The 18,299-nt window shown below is 31.9% G+C and overlaps 1 protein-coding gene across 1 annotated transcript in view; it reads left to right on the forward strand.

The window, feature by feature from the left end:
- Window positions 1-14,732, forward strand: part of LOC128552492 (uncharacterized) — a gene marked incomplete at its 3' end in the record, with an annotated part of 35,829 nt that extends 21,097 nt beyond the window's left edge. The window contains exon 4 of the mRNA XM_053533539.1: window positions 14,583-14,732. Coding sequence (XP_053389514.1) covers window positions 14,583-14,732 — 150 coding nt within the window. The remainder of the gene's footprint in view (window positions 1-14,582) is intronic.
- Between the last annotated feature and the right edge of the window lie 3,567 nt (window positions 14,733-18,299).

Below are 18,299 nucleotides of genomic sequence, written 5' to 3' on the forward strand. Positions count from 1 at the left end.
CAAGTGTATTTCAAAATGGAGCAATCTATTTTTTAAATTAATCAATTTTTGAACCGAACAAGTGGGCAAATACGGCGACTCCCTGTTTACTGCAAAAGACAAATCTAGTATCTTTAACAGACAGAAAACGTGTTTCAATCAGAAAGACATGGTTGTTCTAAGGATGATCGTTTTGTTTAACTGGATAGAAATTTTGTAAACATTTACCAGTCAAACATGACAAGGACTCATTTAAACATATTAACATGGGAGCCTTAGTAAATAGAAAAAAGCGATCACAAAAATATTCTCAACAACTTCTTATTCACAACAGAAAATACATTCTTTTGAAAATAGTATTGAAATGCAACTTAATGATCTTTGAAGATTTAGTAAACTGTTTCTTAAATATGTTTGATGAAAACTGAATCATTGACTTCACAATATGCTTTGTTTCTGTTCTTTTTGCATAGTAATGCTGCACTAAAAAAGTAAAGCAATATTTCTACAGCACAACTTGTGCATATTTCTCAAGATTAACAAAACAAACAACGTGATACGATATATTTTGACAATACATGTAATTATAACCCAATGCCAGTGGTGTATAGTAATACATCAGACTGTAGATATCATCTTACTATTACACTATAAACAATTTGTCTCAAATCTCTTTAACAAGGATTCTTAAAATAATAAGTGTGTTTATAGTGACATACAATATCTAACATGGTTAAACAGTAAAGCTATGTCAAAAACAAAATGTAATTATTGTTTGTTGAAGAACAATTTATCTAAAACAGAAAAATAAACATTAGTCTGTGTTCAGACCCTGATATTAACTCCTAAGGCTATTCAAATTTTGTGTAATTATATCCATTTTCTTCTCAAAACTTTTAATGATTAATCAAGCCAAGACTGATAAGGTCAAAATATAATGTGACTTTATTTAAGATTATCTAATTGGTAGCCATCCCAAAAAGGAAAATACTAAACTGTACCATACAACTTTAAGATCAAAGATGACTTTTCAAAAGAAATTTAGAAGACTGCGGAGTTGCTTGTTTCTATAGGCAGTGAAACGTTTACTAGTGAATTGCTGTTCAATCATGGCATTGATGAATCAGGAATTAACAGTACATGATGTGATCATCTGCAAAATTTATTATCTTTAACAAATTTATACATGATACTAATGCCCACCAGTAAGACAGCCACAGCTTATATGTACTATAAATGTGCATGTCAGGGTTAGAATTCAAGTGCTTTTTAGTGAGTATAAAAAATTCATTACATAACTTGTAGACAAATCTAATGTTTGATACACAATACAATTGAGGACATAATTCATACTTATTCCATATTATACATAATGCAACTTTAAACATTCATTATAACTTTTCATACTTGATCAACAAATTACAACTGTGAAAGCACTCTATACTAAATCCATGACACTGTTGTGTGTGTACTTTATACTTACTCAATGACACAACTGTAGATGCACTTCATACTTACTCCATGACACAGCTATGGAATTACTTCATACTTACTCAAGTACAAAACTGTGGAGGTACTTTATACTTACTCCAAAATACTACTGATGGCATACCTCATGCATACTCAACTAGTTAGCTACATAGACATATTTCACACTGCCACTTACTCCATGACACAAAGTTCTGTTATCATACTTTATAAATACTACACAATACGACTATAGTCAAACTTCATACTTATCCCACCATACATCTGTAGACATACTTCATACTTACTCCATGATACATATGTAGATATACTACATATTTACTCCATGACACATCTGTAGACATACCTCATACTTACTCCATGATACATCTGTATACAAATTTCATACTTATCCCACCATACATCTGTAAACATACTTCATACTTACTCCATGATACATCTGTAGACATACTTCATACGTATTCCACCATACATCTGTAGATATACTTCATACTTACTCCACCATACATCTGTAGACATACTTTATACTTCACAATACAACATACTGTATAGACGTATTTCATACTTATTCTACGATATAAAATTTTAATGTACTTCAAAAGTACTCCATGACACAATTGTGAACGCACTTCATACTTACTCCATGACAATGTATTCATAATAATTACCATAGATCTACTTTAATATATCTTTAATATACTTACTCTACAATACAACTGCAGTCACATTTCATACTTACTTACTCCACAATATAATTGTAGAAATACTTCATACTTACCGTCTTACGCCACAATACACAAGCAGACACAAATAAAATATCATGTTGTAACCAGGCAGGGGTGGAAAATTCAATTGTCCGTATTGCCCAGGTTGTCCCAAAGTTTGTACGGACAAGTAAAATTTGACCAGAATTTACTATATTTATAACTATCATACGGACAAGTAAACAAGGGCTGTCAGTGGACAGCACGCTCGACTATTCTCAGTGCTTGATAGTATAATATAAGCAATGAGTAAAACTTTAACATTACAATAAGCATATTCTAAGTCGAAAAGGGGCCATAATTCAGCCAAAATGCTTGATAGAGTTGCCTCCTCCTTTTTTACAGACTGGGGTCATGATGGTTAACAAGTATGCAAAATATGAAAGCAATATCTCAATGGACTTTGAAAATATTTGGGGTGGTACGCGAACTTTAACATTTGTGTGACGCTCACACCAGCTCCCCTATTCTTCGAATAGTCGAGCTAAAAATAGCAATTGACAAAAACGGACAAGCAAGTCAAAATCAGATTTTGCCACCCCTGCCAGACCGCACACTATGTAAAAACAACATCAATTGTGCGTACCATGTAAAGCACCCTGAATGAATACATATTTACAGCAGATCGAAACAGAAAGTCAAAGAAATGATAAATGCTGTCGATTCCATTTAAGTTAGCACCAGCAAAATTCTGTGATACTGAGTTTGGGCAAAAGTCACATGCACATTGCAAGTATGCGAGCTTAATTATTCCAACCCTGCATGTAAAACGATTTGTTATCACAAACAATTGTGACAAACGCCAATTTCTTGGCTTTCTTGGCATTGTTTTCAAAATAATCAGAATACTGATATAGGGTGTAAAAAATTGTTTGTTTCCAGCATCCCAACCTATCTGAAATTTTTGGCCCGACCCTTTAAGTTTTTATAGCCTTGGAGAATATTTTTTTCAACTTTTTAATACAATGTTGCTAAGCTGAATTCTTTATGCTTTAAATATGGCCAGTAATGTTAGAAATCAACTTATTGACGCTCTAAAGGCATAACCCCTTTATTTGTATTCATTTTTTGACACAAAAATGATTTCCGAAAAGTTCCCCTTAATAAAAAATTTTTTTTTTATGTTTTCCAGTGATTTATAGAGTTTTCTCAGTGAAATAAAAGGGATAATCCACAGTTTGAAACAGTAGATTATCATTTTTATTTTTCACTATTTTTGCCGAACTAGTTCCGGTCCTCCGTCGCGATTTAAGTAAAATTGTATACTGAGCGTTATGAATACCGGGGACCATTATGACGATGTCATTTGTGTTATGCTTTCTGTTGATCTTTTCCGCGATTTTCGACATTTTATAAATTACGCAACAAAAGTAGAGTTTTACACATGAAATAAAAAGAAAATTTGTTTGTGTCAGTGAAATATCAATTTTATTTCACTCGTGAGCACCAAAAAAAGTCATTTTCACTCGTGGCTACGCCACTCGTGAAAATATCAGTTTTTGATGCTCATTTGTGAAATAAAATTGATATTTCACTGAAACAAACAAATATACGCTATAATTATATTTGTTTCCGTCCTACCTACCCTATTTTTTTAGCATGTTACCGGAAACAAACAATTTTTTTAGTCTTTGCCCAAAATCAAAATAATTTAACTCTTTATTTCGTATTAGGCCAGATACGATATATCTGATTTCCATAGATATCAAGCATTTCTGACACCGAAGTTTTGATTGAGTACTGACATGAATGCTAATCCATTTAATTATCAGTATCTCATTCTGCACTATTGTAACAATTAAATCTTTGCAGACTTTGTTTCTGGCCTATGTAGAATTTAGAACACTCTGTACTGTAAATGTAGCTCATAATTGTCAGCTTTTTCCACTTGCCCAAAAAATATGTCAAGCATGCACTTAGACTTCAAAGTTTATATACTATTCTTATTCAGTTGTTTTAACTGTGACCAAATATTCTGGTAACAGGATCATTTGAAGCACCCCTTCAGGCTCCAGTGTCTCTGAAAAATATGTTTGTGTGATCAATTAATCAATTATTTGTTCATACATGTTTAAATGAGGGCCAAGAAATAGTAACAAAATTAAAAATTTAGAGTGAAAAATATAAAACATAATTAAAAATTTTGTGTTTTCTTACTATTCAGTATTCAATAGCATTGGCTAAAAAGAAAATGAATCACCGCTGTATACACTGTAAACATCTGAATATAATCTGGTTTTTATTCTACAATATATTTTTTCGTGTTGACAAAGCGTGCATAATATCATTTGTGTATAAAGATCAATAGAAAGGAAATGGGTACATGCATAGTTACACATGTACTTATGGCAGAAAAGATATCCTATTAATAAGTTTGAAAATATGGAAGGTTACTAAATAACAATATATAGAGTCTAAGACCATTTTCTTTATATAAACCACACACAAGTTTAAGACCTCATAACTTCAATCCAGGGGTCGTGAGTTTGAGCACCTGACTGTAGGGTCACGACCATGCCTTCTCATACGACACTACTGCGACCAGTAGTGGTTTTTCCATGAAGTGGACACGAGAGTGATTCAAATAAGTTTTAAGTTTTCATCACAATAGAGCTCACGTATCTAGTATAAATGGGAAACTTACTTTTTTTTCATCCATTCACATGACAGGCTGATTCTGCTAGGTTGCACTGCACCGTGATAAGTTCTTCTCTATCTTCCGTTGACGTCACACCCCTTGCGGGAATGTAGACGTTTCATACTATAATTTGCAAGAGACTGAGAGTTGGTGGTCACCAGGTTTTGCCTCAGGCTGTGGAACCACTACTCATATCAAAATAGCCGCTAATGGCGCTATCCGATTCTTGATCAAAAGTGGATGAAGATATTCCTTGTTTGCCCCACAGCTAGGCAGTGAGGGCACAATACTAAGTTCCATTATATTAGTTCATCTTTACTGTCCAAAGAGAGTAAAAACAACATTATCTGTACCCATCATTTTCATTGGGCTAGCAACTAAAATAATGTCACCTGGATACGCACATCTTGAAACTCAATTTCCACCAGCAGTAGAGAGTTCAGTTGATGAACTGGTATGTGTAATTTAATATAGAATTAGCCAATTTTGAATCTGCAAAACATGTGCTGTTGTTATTAAACATGTACATTTTTTATATATTATTTAAAGAATGGACATTGAACATCATGTGTCGAAAAAATCATGCGATTCTATTAAACATTGAAATTGTCATCATAATTATATCAACCCCCCTAAAAGTAGCTTTAAATTTTGAGGATAGGGGGAAAAATGTGCATTTATTGGTGAACTGTGACAATCTGCAGTGTTTCTGACTGTTTTATATGATGAAATAGTCATCCGACTACACTAAATCAGATGCTGCGTTAAATTTTTTTGATATTTTTCGAGAATTTTTTTGGAAAAATTGCAAATTTTTGGCAATATTGCTCAATATTAATTTATTAAAACGCATTATTTTAAATGCAGCATTCATTTTCTAGCACCTCAAAAAGGTTTCTTCTCAAAACAGCAAAAAAATTTGATGAATAAATGTAAACAGCACGAATAATCACTGTTTTCTATATAAAAAGCCATATTTAATTTGTACCCCAGCCACCTTTTAAAATTACAAAATAGCATATCTTTGATATATTTTTAATCTTTGCCAAGATTTTATGAAATTATTGATCTAAACAATGATACATACACATACCTATAACATTTTAGTCTGACAAGAAGTGCAATGTTCTATATAATCCAAAGGGTTGTACTTTTGCATAATTTTACCAAGTTCGGTGCCTTTTCAGTAATGTATTATCTATAAGCAAAATGATTACAAAATTTCGCAATTTTACAGGCATTCAAAATGACATATCTCAAAAAGTATAAAAAGCTATATGAATGATCTTTACACCATTTTGTTCCTTAAGATGTGGGCCTTTAACCTAACTTAAATTCAAGAGAAAAGGAATGGAAATAAAAATTCACCTGAACCCCCTACCAGCAGATTACTTTATCTTAACATTTCATTATAGATTTTACATAATGTAACATTCTTCTAAACATAAAAGTCTTAAAAGATGACAACTTCATCTGCGGCGCTTCCTGCTCGCCTTTACGGAATCAGTATGGTATCGCATAGATCTATCATGATTGCCCTTGATTCAGTCAGTGCGTAGCCTTTGAGCAGACCTGCCATTTGTCTTTCTTGTCAGTAATTTGTCAGTGCGCTGCTTGAATTGTTGTGGATGTAATTTCGCGTGTATGTCATCCATTTGTAAACAAACGCTCAATTCGGAACAACTCGGTTTCCATCCGATGTTCAGTTTCAGTGCCGTACCTGTACCGGATACGGTGTTCGGAAATAGTATATTTTCAATGTAGATCTATACATGGTAAAAAATAGGTTTTTATGTATCACAACTTTTATTAAAGACGCTATATATATATACACCAAACCGCTGTTATTACTTGATAACAAACTGAACTTTTTAATTAGCCTATGTTATCAAACGTGTTTTATTTTTTTTATTTTTAACTTACGTTGTAGTCGGTCGTCATATGGTAAATATTTTGACATTTGTATTCTTATTGCAATTAGTTCTGTATTTTCAAACTTACTCATATCCGTTCGTGTTGTTTTTTCACAGTTTGGCAGTATAGTGGAACCTTTCTTAAAGAACAGCTATCAGATAAAAGTTAATTTCTTTAAAGTTTTCAATGCGGAAATGTTTTTTTTTTTTTTTTTTTTTTTTTTTTTTTAAGTGGTTTTCTAATGAGAATAATTGCTACATAATTAAGTTAACAAAATATTTAATATAATTACATGGAAATCTGATAGGCCAATGTGTAATATCTAATCCTATTCAGTTACTTATCTTTAATTTACCGGATTTATGTCCTAAGATTGAATTAAGCATGCAATCATGGTATCGGTAAGTGCAAATTAACAGTCAGACTGCCTTTAAGGTCGTTCACTTTTCACGCGGGTTAGGGGCCTAATAGCTGTACAACTTCATGAGTTAACATGGATGTTTTTTCAACTGCGACACCAAAATTTCTCAAAGCTGGATGAGTTTCCGGTTTTCAAGGATTCCAGTTTATAGCGGTTTCAGTGTATTTTGCTTGACAATGTCTCAATTCTCTTTACAAATCTAGATCTAGATAGTGCTGACGCTATGAAAAATATTGAACTGTTTCATTAATTTGGACACGGCAATGTACAACGACACTCGACATTATATCATGTCGTGGAATTGTCGACTGTCGACATAAAATGCTTAACCACGATACACGGCATTCAACGCGACACACGACAACGAGCAATGACACACGACAGTATATCGCTCAAATATTGCAGAATTATCGCATGTCGAGGTTATATAGATCAAATGTTGTTAATATTTTGCTTTCAAAAATTGGTCATTTTCAATCAGATATTACGACAAAAGTACTAAAGATGTATTAATAAATATTACATGTATTTGTAAAACTATTTAAGAACTATTTCATAAAGGCTCAAACCCGATTATAAGAGTCGTACAGGCTCGAACATGGGTGCCATGTCAAAAAGCAAAGAATGCACGACAATACACCTTATTTTTCTAAAAAAAAAAAACATAAGGCTCTGAAATAACACGCTTTGGTTTATATCAATTATTTCTACTGAAATAAATAGTTTCAGTAAGTTTTGTTTGTCTGTACGATCTGTAGACTGGCGATAGGGACCATTTAATCAACGCTAATTCTCGTCGCATTTTTTCGAAAATTTCATCAATTTCATTTTATTATAAACAAACCTTAGGATTACGTTATAAAACTCAAATTTCTTTTAATAAGTAGTTGGAAACATTGTTTAAACGAATATGAAAAACAATTTTCTTCCTCGACGGACACGCCGGGAACATTTCCTGCATGAACTTCAACCTTTTTGACTTAAAATATTAGCCGTAAAATAAGGAAAAACTGCGTATAAACTATTTATTTTGGGTAAATAACTGCAAGTAAATACTTGTTTGGATAGAAATGACAAAATCTGAAAGTTTGTGACAAGAACAAACAACATATGTTCGTCCGTCTGTACGTAATTTAGGATAAAAGCTGTATTTCCGTAATTTTCTGTACGGAAAACGTCCGTGTTTTTCACTAACTTCAAATAATTGTAAAATGTTCCAATAACAAGATATGTTTATGAAATAACTTTTATGATTAAATCTAATACATTGTGTAAAGAGATATATAATTTGTATATTTTTACCGCCGACAGTTTTGTCGTGGGACCGTCTTAAAATGTATCATTTTTCGTGAAAATATGCATTCTTTATAATTATATTAAACAGAACATAGAATTATACCGAGAACTCATCAAAGTGCACGATTTTCGCCTTAAAAATGTTCTTAGGGGCGATCCCCTAATTTGCCAAAGCCCAAGCACCAACCGCTTTGTCTGTTTATACATTTTACTGCTTGTCCGAAAAATAAAGTTTTAACATTTAAAGGGGCTAAAAATCGCATCTTAAACTCATTAGATTGAAGTTAAAATTACAAAATCTTTATTATGGAGATCCCCAAACTCCACCCTCATGAGTTATGACCCGCGCTGCATATATTTTTGTACATTGATTTAGGCCTATTAGTCATTTCCATCCCTTTGGTGGTAGGCCATTCCATCTAAAAAAGATCGAAACGCGCAAAATCACATGTAGCTCTAATTCTGAACAGTTCTCGGAGGAGTATGTTGTACAGACCCTCATTGTCTCCGCCATTTTGTTTTCATAATGCAAAAAGATATGTATATGGTTTTCATATCAAAAACATATGGGTCTCATATGGACAATATTTCATATGATTTTCATATGTTAATTGTTTCATATGAGTAGCATATGAAAACTTGCATATGAAAATCATATGAAATAGTACATATGAAAAGCATATGATCGTATTACGATATGATTATCATAAGAAATTCATATGAATTTCATATGGTTATCGTTTCATATGAGAATCATATGTGGCGAAATTGGCTATGTAATGCATAGCACTGTTACTACATATTAAGATTGTTAATTTTATGTTTATATAAACTATATGAAGTTTGTGGCAATGTTTCTAAATATGAAATTTCGATCCAATATATCTTTTTTTCGAAAAGAGTGTTGTAAAACCAATATATGTATACATTTCAAGTAAATATATTATCAAGTATATACATGTATTACTTTCGACCGTATCCGTTTGACGTTTTGCAATGTTGCATGGCTTATAATTGTACTAAATTGTTAAGTCTAGTTTTGGTGTTGAACATCCGTTTGGAAATACTCCTTATAAGCTGTCAACTTCAAAATTTTCTTATGTATTCCTATATCCAGATTGTTCGTGCATCGTTATGAGCATCATATCATAACGTTATAGTTCCGTGACGTCAGGATATCTTTGCAGAAAAACGCTGAATAGTTATTTTACGTATCCTGATTTCTTTCACATTTAATTAGTATGAACTTAGGTGCTACCTAGAACGCAGAGCTCCCTTGAAAAATCACCAGTGCCCCTTGAAAATTAAAGGAGTGCTGCTGGAATTATCTGGAATCCGTTTTAGGAAGTTTATGTTCATTGAGATCTGTTTGCAGAAATTCCCGAAAACTTCTGATTTATTTACTGAACTGCTAAGTTAACAGTCTATGACCTTTTTATTGTTAATCTTTTAGCACTACTGGTATAGAATAGGAATGGTAGTAGAAGCCTTTGTGATGTTTATTGATAATTCATTGGCAATAGTTTTTTTTCCTAGTAATAAACTCTGGTCAGTGATTTTTAAGCTTGTGGATGAAATAAATGTGAATGGGGAGAAGAGCATTATGTGCTTTTCACAGTTCAATGCCTGTATATTCTGATCCCGAACCCTTTTTTAAAAATAAGTTTTATCTACAGACAGTACTTTGGAACCTGACATCACTAACAAAACACTTGTTAAATTTCACATGAATGACCTTATTTTTTTACAATGCTTTTAAAACTCATAATAGATAAATAAATAAAAAAAACTGAAATAAAAAAACAATAAAGAAAAATGCATATGGTGAGGATCGAACTCCCGACCTTTGGTTTTCAACTTCAACTCGCTAACCACTGTACCAATGTGGAAGTATGACGTCATCAACACAAATATAAGTATATATAATAAATTTCAGTTATGGAAGCGTGATGAAAATCGTTTTGCATTGAAAATATTGTATTTTATCCTTTTTTTCTTCGTAGAAAATGTATTTAGCACTAAATTCTTATCTTCAGGCGCTGATTTACATTTTTATTCAACGTTCAAAGCTGTAAGCGAAACGTTTTTGTCAACCGTAAACAGCAAGCGTCTACTGACGTCTTACTGATTAATTACTATGAGCATTGTGTGCTGGAAGAAACCCGAACAACACCGATTCCAAAAAAGTATCACGAATTTTCAACTCGATAGTAATTCTTTACACAGTTTTATTCATTTTGTTTTTCACACGTTTAACCGTAATGCGACGCGGTAGCTCTGCTATGATAGAACGTATATATTTATAATCCTGTTGGTATTTCTATATATATATATATTTACTGAAGTATATTTTGCAAGGATTTTTTTTATTTATAATTCATATTCTTCTGCATTCAAAAGTAGTTCCGTACCAGTTAAAAACAAAATGTTTGAAACAGTGAAAATATCAATTTTATTTCACAGATGAATTCCAGTATTTCAATGAAAATCATAAAATAGAATCATTTCTCCTATGGTAATTCTTATTTAGTCATATGGACAATGATAAAGTTTATATCATATGGCTTAGAATTAAACGTTTTTACATATTTCGAACTGAGGACTTAATAGTTTAGGTGAAAAAATGATAGTTTTATTTTCAGAAATATTAAAAGTGAAACATAAACTTGTAAGATGACCGTTTGGAGCATAGAACGCAAACAAGCAAAGCATGTACTCTAATTTTAACTTGCATAATTATGACTCAGTAGATGTGATGACACACAAAAAAAAACACTTTCAACTTATTGTCAAGAACACGTTCATGATTTTGATGGTTTAATTTTGCCACAATATAATGAAGTCGTTTTTTTTTTTAAAATGTGCACATAAATCAATAAATTGCATATCATTTCGTAACTGAATACATTAACAATATATTTTTCTCCTAGGTACACCTGTTAAGTCATGGCTTTAGAATGATTGCATTTGTTTTAAATATTGTGACTGTGTTTTATAGCGTAAGAGATTTTATAGAGGTGCTAATGGAATGATTTGATATTGTGTAAATGCGATAAGATTTACGATTAGTTATTAACTGTTATAAAATGACATTATTCAGACAGCTAGTAGGGGAGAAAAGTGGGGGAATACAATGACTGACAGAAGGGTGGGGGCCACAGAGTATCGAACATCTATTGTTCATACATGAAGCATGGACTTACAGCTGAGTTTTCATTTTGTTGGGTATTTATTTTCAGATCGTATTTATCGAGCACTGTTTCCTAGATCAGTCAGGAGTTATCTGCAACTCCAAACCCACCATAATCAATACAGTTTCTAAGCTATAAAAATGATTTTAATAAAAGCTGAAAAGTAGATCCCTAGGAAGCAACGAGAACAAGACAAACAGTGAAAATTGCAGACTCTGTTTGAATGAGTCTGTTCATGGGCAATAATGGAAAATGCAACACTGCCCACGTCCCCAGCCTCTGAGCAGTATTCAGTCTTCAAATCTAAATGAATTGAAATCAATGATCCCGAGGGGAAAATGTAACAACACAGATATGAAGTCGTGGCGGACAAAACAGTGAGCTAAACTTTTTAACTAACTGGAAACCAATATCACTTTTAAATATAGATTACAAGATAGCCACCAAAGCAATAGCAAATAGAATAAAATCAGTAATTCCATCTACAATAAGTAACTACCAAACAGGATTTATTCAAGGTAGGTACATTAAAAAGAAAATATCAGATTGATTTATGATGTAAAATATCATTTAAACGACAACAACAAAGACGGGTTATTATTTTTTGTCGATTTGGAAAAGCTATCAATAGTCTTGACCATAGATTCCTTTTGAAAACATTAGAATACTTTAACTTTGGAGATTCAGTTAAATGCTGGGTAAAACATTGTATCACGATATAAAAGGATGTGTGTCAAATAACGGACATCTGTCAGAACGTTTTAATATTGAAAGGTGTCCGCCAAGGCTGTCCACTTTCTAGTTACTTGTTCATAATTGCAATAGAAATTGTATCCAGCCATTTTAAATGAAAAAAAATATTAAAGGTATAACAATGGCAGGTAAGGCAATAAAAAACAACATTATTTGCAGACCACGCAACATTTATAACAGATGGTTCAAACCAGTCATTCTCTACACTTATCAGTGTCATCGAAAAGTTAAGTCTCATATCGGGGCTTAAACTAAATTAAAAGAAAATCAACAGTGTTAAGAGCAGTCCTTTGCGTTACACTGAAAAAATATTCTGTAAAATGAAACCATTTAAATGGACATCAGACCAATGTACCACTCTAGGAATTGTTTTTACAAATAAAAAAAAAAACTGAACGAATAAAATTAAGTTATGATTAAAAATTTGAAGAATTATATGCATGTTTAAATAAATGGAAAAAAATGAGTTTGTTAGGAAAAATAACAGTAATAAAGACGTTTGCTCTCCCAAAAATTGTTTTCCCCTTAACAGTGTTAGAAAATCCACCAAATAATTATTTTTCTAAACTGACTAGACGCCTCTATTCGTTTCTTTGGGATGGAAAACCAGACAAAATATCTCGAAAAACAATTATAAAAGACTATAAGGAAGGTGGTCTAAAAATGATTGATGTGGAATCATTTGTAAATGCGATAAAAGCTAGCTGGGTGAAACGAATTTTAAACACAGACAATAAAGGTGCTTGGAAATCGTTTTATTTAATGGAAATTAATAAACTCGGTGGAAAAATGATTTTGGAATGCAACTTTATAGACTCCGATATTACTTCTAAAATCAAGAATACTTTCCTTAAAGACGTTATTTCAAGTTGGTCTAAAATTAATTTTGAAAAAAAAAATTAAAAACGTATCCACAGAAATTATTTGGAATAATTCATTGATCAAAATATCAGGGAAAACTGTTTTCTACAAAACATGGTGGGAGAAAGGGATACAAATGATTAAAGATCTGTATAGCTATGAAAAAAAAAAACGATTCTATAAATTTGAGGAATTTCAAACTCGTTATGGAATTGGAAAAAAATATTATCTTCATTACCATTCCCTTAAATATTTCCTCTGCCGGGAAAGAAGTAATAAAATCAGAAAAGGTTAATGAAACCGTGGGAGATGTACACTATCTTATTAATAAAATAATGCAGTTGAAAAAAAAACTTAAAAAATCTTGTACAATAAATATTTAGAAAATAATAATAACAATAAAATCGTAACAGCAAAACAAAAATGGAACGACTGTTTTGTAAATTTAAATTGGAAGAGTATCAATATGATACTCTTTAAGATTATTATTGAGGCTACGTTGAGAGTATTTCAATATAAATATGTTATGCGGATTATTCCTACCAACAATTTTTTTCATAAATGTAATATTTCTCAGTCCAGTCTCTCTGACTTTTGTAACATGCATATAGAAACATTCCAACATTTATACTGGGATTGTACATATATACAAAATTTTTGGTCAAACTTATTAAACGTTCTTTCACAACATAATTTGAAAATCGATCTAAACTTCCGTAGTATTAGTTTTGGCCTTTTTAACATCCATCAAGCTCAAAAACGTTGTTTTGTAAATTATATGATAATTTTATCAAAATACATTATTTTCAAAAATAAATTAACGTATACTGTCCCTAGATTTGAGAACTTTTTAATATTCCTTCAAGAAAGAAAAGAGCTAGAAAGACACATTTCGACATTAAAAGGAAAACTTGCTTCACATAGCATGAAATGGGATCATATAGAGTTACAAATGTACGAGAGAAGATGTCGGTTTGTTTGCGAATGGATTTATTAAACTTTTTTAAATATAACCTCCATTCACTTCATTCACTATGTTTTTTTGTTGTTTTTTTTTTTTTGTTTAAAATATTAAGATCTTAAAAAAAAATCATTGTATCTCTTTACTAATAATTTGTTATTTTTTATTTCTGCTCTTATCTTCTTCACTATATTGTTTACATGTTGTATTGTATAAATTGATGTACTGTTTTATATGGAATGGAAAATAAACGGGTTATCATTAAATAACTCAAAAAAAATCTACTCTTACGAAACGCTTTCTTCGTTTCTTTTAGGATAAACTCATAGCATACAATCAGCGGAAAGACATTATACGTCACGAAATCGTACAGTCTGAGAGAAATCTAAGAGAAGCAATATATAAATATGACAGAAGCCTGAAAGAAGTACGTAAACGACAGGAGGAACAGAAGAAATTGATAAAAGTAAATAAATTCAATATTTTAGATTTAGAAAAGAAAAGATCCGAAAATGAGCCGTTGGAAACCCTTTACCTAAATTGTAAACAACGATCATCTTTATTTGTTAAATAGTAGAAATGTTTGTTACACCGTATAGAGCCGTGAGCCGTGAAACTCTTATTTGTGATTTAGGGCTGTCATGACCCACTATTTAATACTTATCTTTTCATTCGGACAGTTGATGCATTTTCTGTGCTTGACATATTCTAAATGTTAATTTAGGACTGAATGCAATGATGTACAGCAGCATTACATGTTGTACACTGTCATAATGTATTTGCGTATAAGCAGCCATATAATCATGTAATTGTTGAAGTCTATGTCACAAATCAGTCCTTTGTATGTTGTGTCTACAGCATAACTTTAGTTCTATTTAAAGTGTTAACTTAAAACTTGGAATTAAGGACGGTGGTGATGAACTGACTAACATCTAGTGCCGTGTTTCTTAGTATTACATCGCTGCTGCCGTACTAAATCCCACAATCCCCCACACCCTGCCTGCTACATTATATTACATTCCCATTCCCCGCCCCAAACACATACCTCCTCTGCTGTAGAAATGTGGGCGTATATAGCCCCGTTTTGCGGAGCTGTTGTATTGTAGACCTATGAATTTTCTGTCTGGAAAGCAGCATATATTTTCCTAATGAATGCTTGATACTGTTTTCAAGTCCAATCGGATACTAAAAAGTATTCAATGTTGGGACTATTTGCTTCGGTTGTGAAGGCAATTATTACGTCAGAAATTACGTAATGATGGGGTCTCGACGTTGTATGTGTAAAGACATCAAGTGTTATCGATTAGTTTTCAGTCTTATTTATATATAAACAGGCCATTCCTTGATCTAATTGTAGAGAATGTATTTGGAAATGACAAGCAATCTGTTAGTTAAGACAATTTATGGAGAATGATAGAAATTGACCTTTTGACATATGTATAATAGTCTTTATACAGTTCCTTTTTATACACATTCACAACCAAATCATTCAAAAATGAAAATTTCCGATCAACTTTGAATAAAACAAACTACAGAGGTCAATAACATTTACGTAAAAAGGGCTTTGTAAGTATATGGCAAAGAAACCTTCAGTCATAATGTCGATTATGCTTTTTACGATTTATTTAAGAAATAATATATCTCATCCAGTGATTTGACGTTGAATAAATCATTGTTTGGAGTTCAGATGCGAAGGAATTATATCACGAGGGCGTAGCCCGAGTGATATAATAATACGCATCTGAACGACAAACAATGATTTATTCAAGAGCAAATCACTAAATGAGATATATTATTTCGATTCTAACACGTTACCAAGGCTTTTAAAGTACATCCTTGACGGCATTTATTAAATATTTGCCCGTTTTCAATTGGTTTCTTTTCCAGCGCGCCGCTATATGCCTTTTAACACTATGACGTAATATTGTGACGTCAGATCTGTGAATTGTCGTTTAAGAATTCACTGTTTACAATCTGCTTTGTTTAATAGGAAAATGAATCGGATCGTGTTAGAATAGTTTATAAAGCATGGCTGACGGTGACGACTAAAAGCAAATATGTCTGCTGTTGGGGGAATAATTTTTGTCTTTTATACTTTCATGCTGATTTTACACAAATTATCAGGCCCCGTTTTCACAAAACAGTTTCAGTCTCAGCTGAGTTTGATAATGAAACTTTATTTGTCATTTATATCTAAATAGCATGTTAAAAACTAAATTTTAAGTTAATAAATATTTTCAAATGACTTTTCAGTATTGATGCTCAGTTTCAGTTGGAAATAAGTATTGAAGTTTTAGTAAAATTGCTATTAAAATTTCAAACTCAAACTCAGCTGAGACCGAAAAATGTTTTGTGAACACGGGGCCAGGACATCAATGTAATAAACGTTATTTTACATGCTAACATAAATAAATAGAAAATTCCGAAGTAGACCACAACCTCATCATATAAATTTAAGTTATTTTAAATCCGATGACTCTATTTTTATACTCATGCTTTTCCCCTAGCTTTGCAACATTATTGTAGAAAACACTTTTAAAAGGTAGATGAATAAACTCTCTACTAGGCAGATACCTATTTCAAGTCCGTATACGTCTGAGATCATATAAACGATAAACGTGAAGAAGTTTGGTGTTGCTGCAAGCAGGCGATATTGGAACGTTTCTAAAATCCAACAGAATTACATTGTTTCCATTACCCCTGCCCTGCAACCATATTTTATTACTAATATATGGGATCAGCTAAAAGAAAAGTTATGTTCAGTCAAATACTTTTTCATACCTGTATATGAACGATTACTATTCAATAGTTGAATCCAGCATACATATCTAATAGACGCCGGTTTCTTTTTGCCACGCCGGTATTTGGCAAATTCAGCCCATATTTATACGCGCTTTACAAAAATGAAAATTGCCTTAAATTGTTACATTAACCCACCTATTTTAAAGTTAGTATGTTTTGATATGATATCATTACTAGATTTTTGTTAATCAGTACGAGAAAATTACATTTGCCATGGCAAAAGCGGTTTTGCCATGGCAAATCGGTCTTTTGCCATGGCAAAATGTGTTGCCATGGCAAAATAATTTTGCCATGGCAAGAAAATTCATGATTTTGCCATGGCAAAATTGCCATGGCAAATTTTTTTCATTTTTCTTAAAAAGTGATTTTAACTATTTCCAAACGAATGTATTGGTAGAAATATGTTGTTTCATATCGATAACTCAGTTTTTTTTATTTTGCCATGGCAAAAACTGGCCATGGCAATTTTGCCATGGCAAGATTCTGCCATGGCAATTTTGCCATGGCAAGGTTCTGCCATGGCAATTTTGCCATGGCAAGTTTCTGCCATGGCAAGATTCTGCCATGGCAAAATTTTACCATGGTAACTGCCATGGCAAGATTTTGCCATGGCAATTAATTTATTTTCTCAAATATTTTAAAGGAAGTTTGATAATTTTAGTGATTATGAAATACAATACTGACAGGAAAGAGAAGATTTTAGATTTCTTGCGTTGGCACATTTAAATCAGCAAGCACAGAATCTTGCTACATAGGTTGTGTCACCATTACTGGATAAATGTGATTGATTTTCAGTGGCAAGAAGTAGTTTTTTACTTCCTTGTTTAATGAATAAAAATTGATGAAATGTTATTGTAATATCATATAACGGTAATCATATGACATATATTTTTTCTGTTTAGAACAATACATATATTTCTCGAATTAATACAATAAAAGTAAGTTTCTTTCGTTTAATATGAAATACGATATTAATTATTATCACAGTATCTTAATTTTTGATGTTATATGTGACTCGAGGATTTTTTAGGCTTGGATAATCTAAGCCGCGCAAGAAATGAAAAGAAATCCGAATAGAAAGGTTTAGCGCTTTAAAGTTTTCTGTCATCTTTATCTAAATTTATTGCGAACGTTGAGGTACTTAAGCTTTCTGGAAATGATTGTGAATACATCAATTTATAATAACGAAAAGAAAAAAAATTTTATCAGTTAGTTGTGTGCAACATTTTTG

This window comes from Mercenaria mercenaria, unplaced genomic scaffold (genome assembly GCF_021730395.1).
Source record: "Mercenaria mercenaria strain notata unplaced genomic scaffold, MADL_Memer_1 contig_2847, whole genome shotgun sequence".
Classification (NCBI taxonomy): domain Eukaryota; kingdom Metazoa; phylum Mollusca; class Bivalvia; order Venerida; family Veneridae; genus Mercenaria; species Mercenaria mercenaria.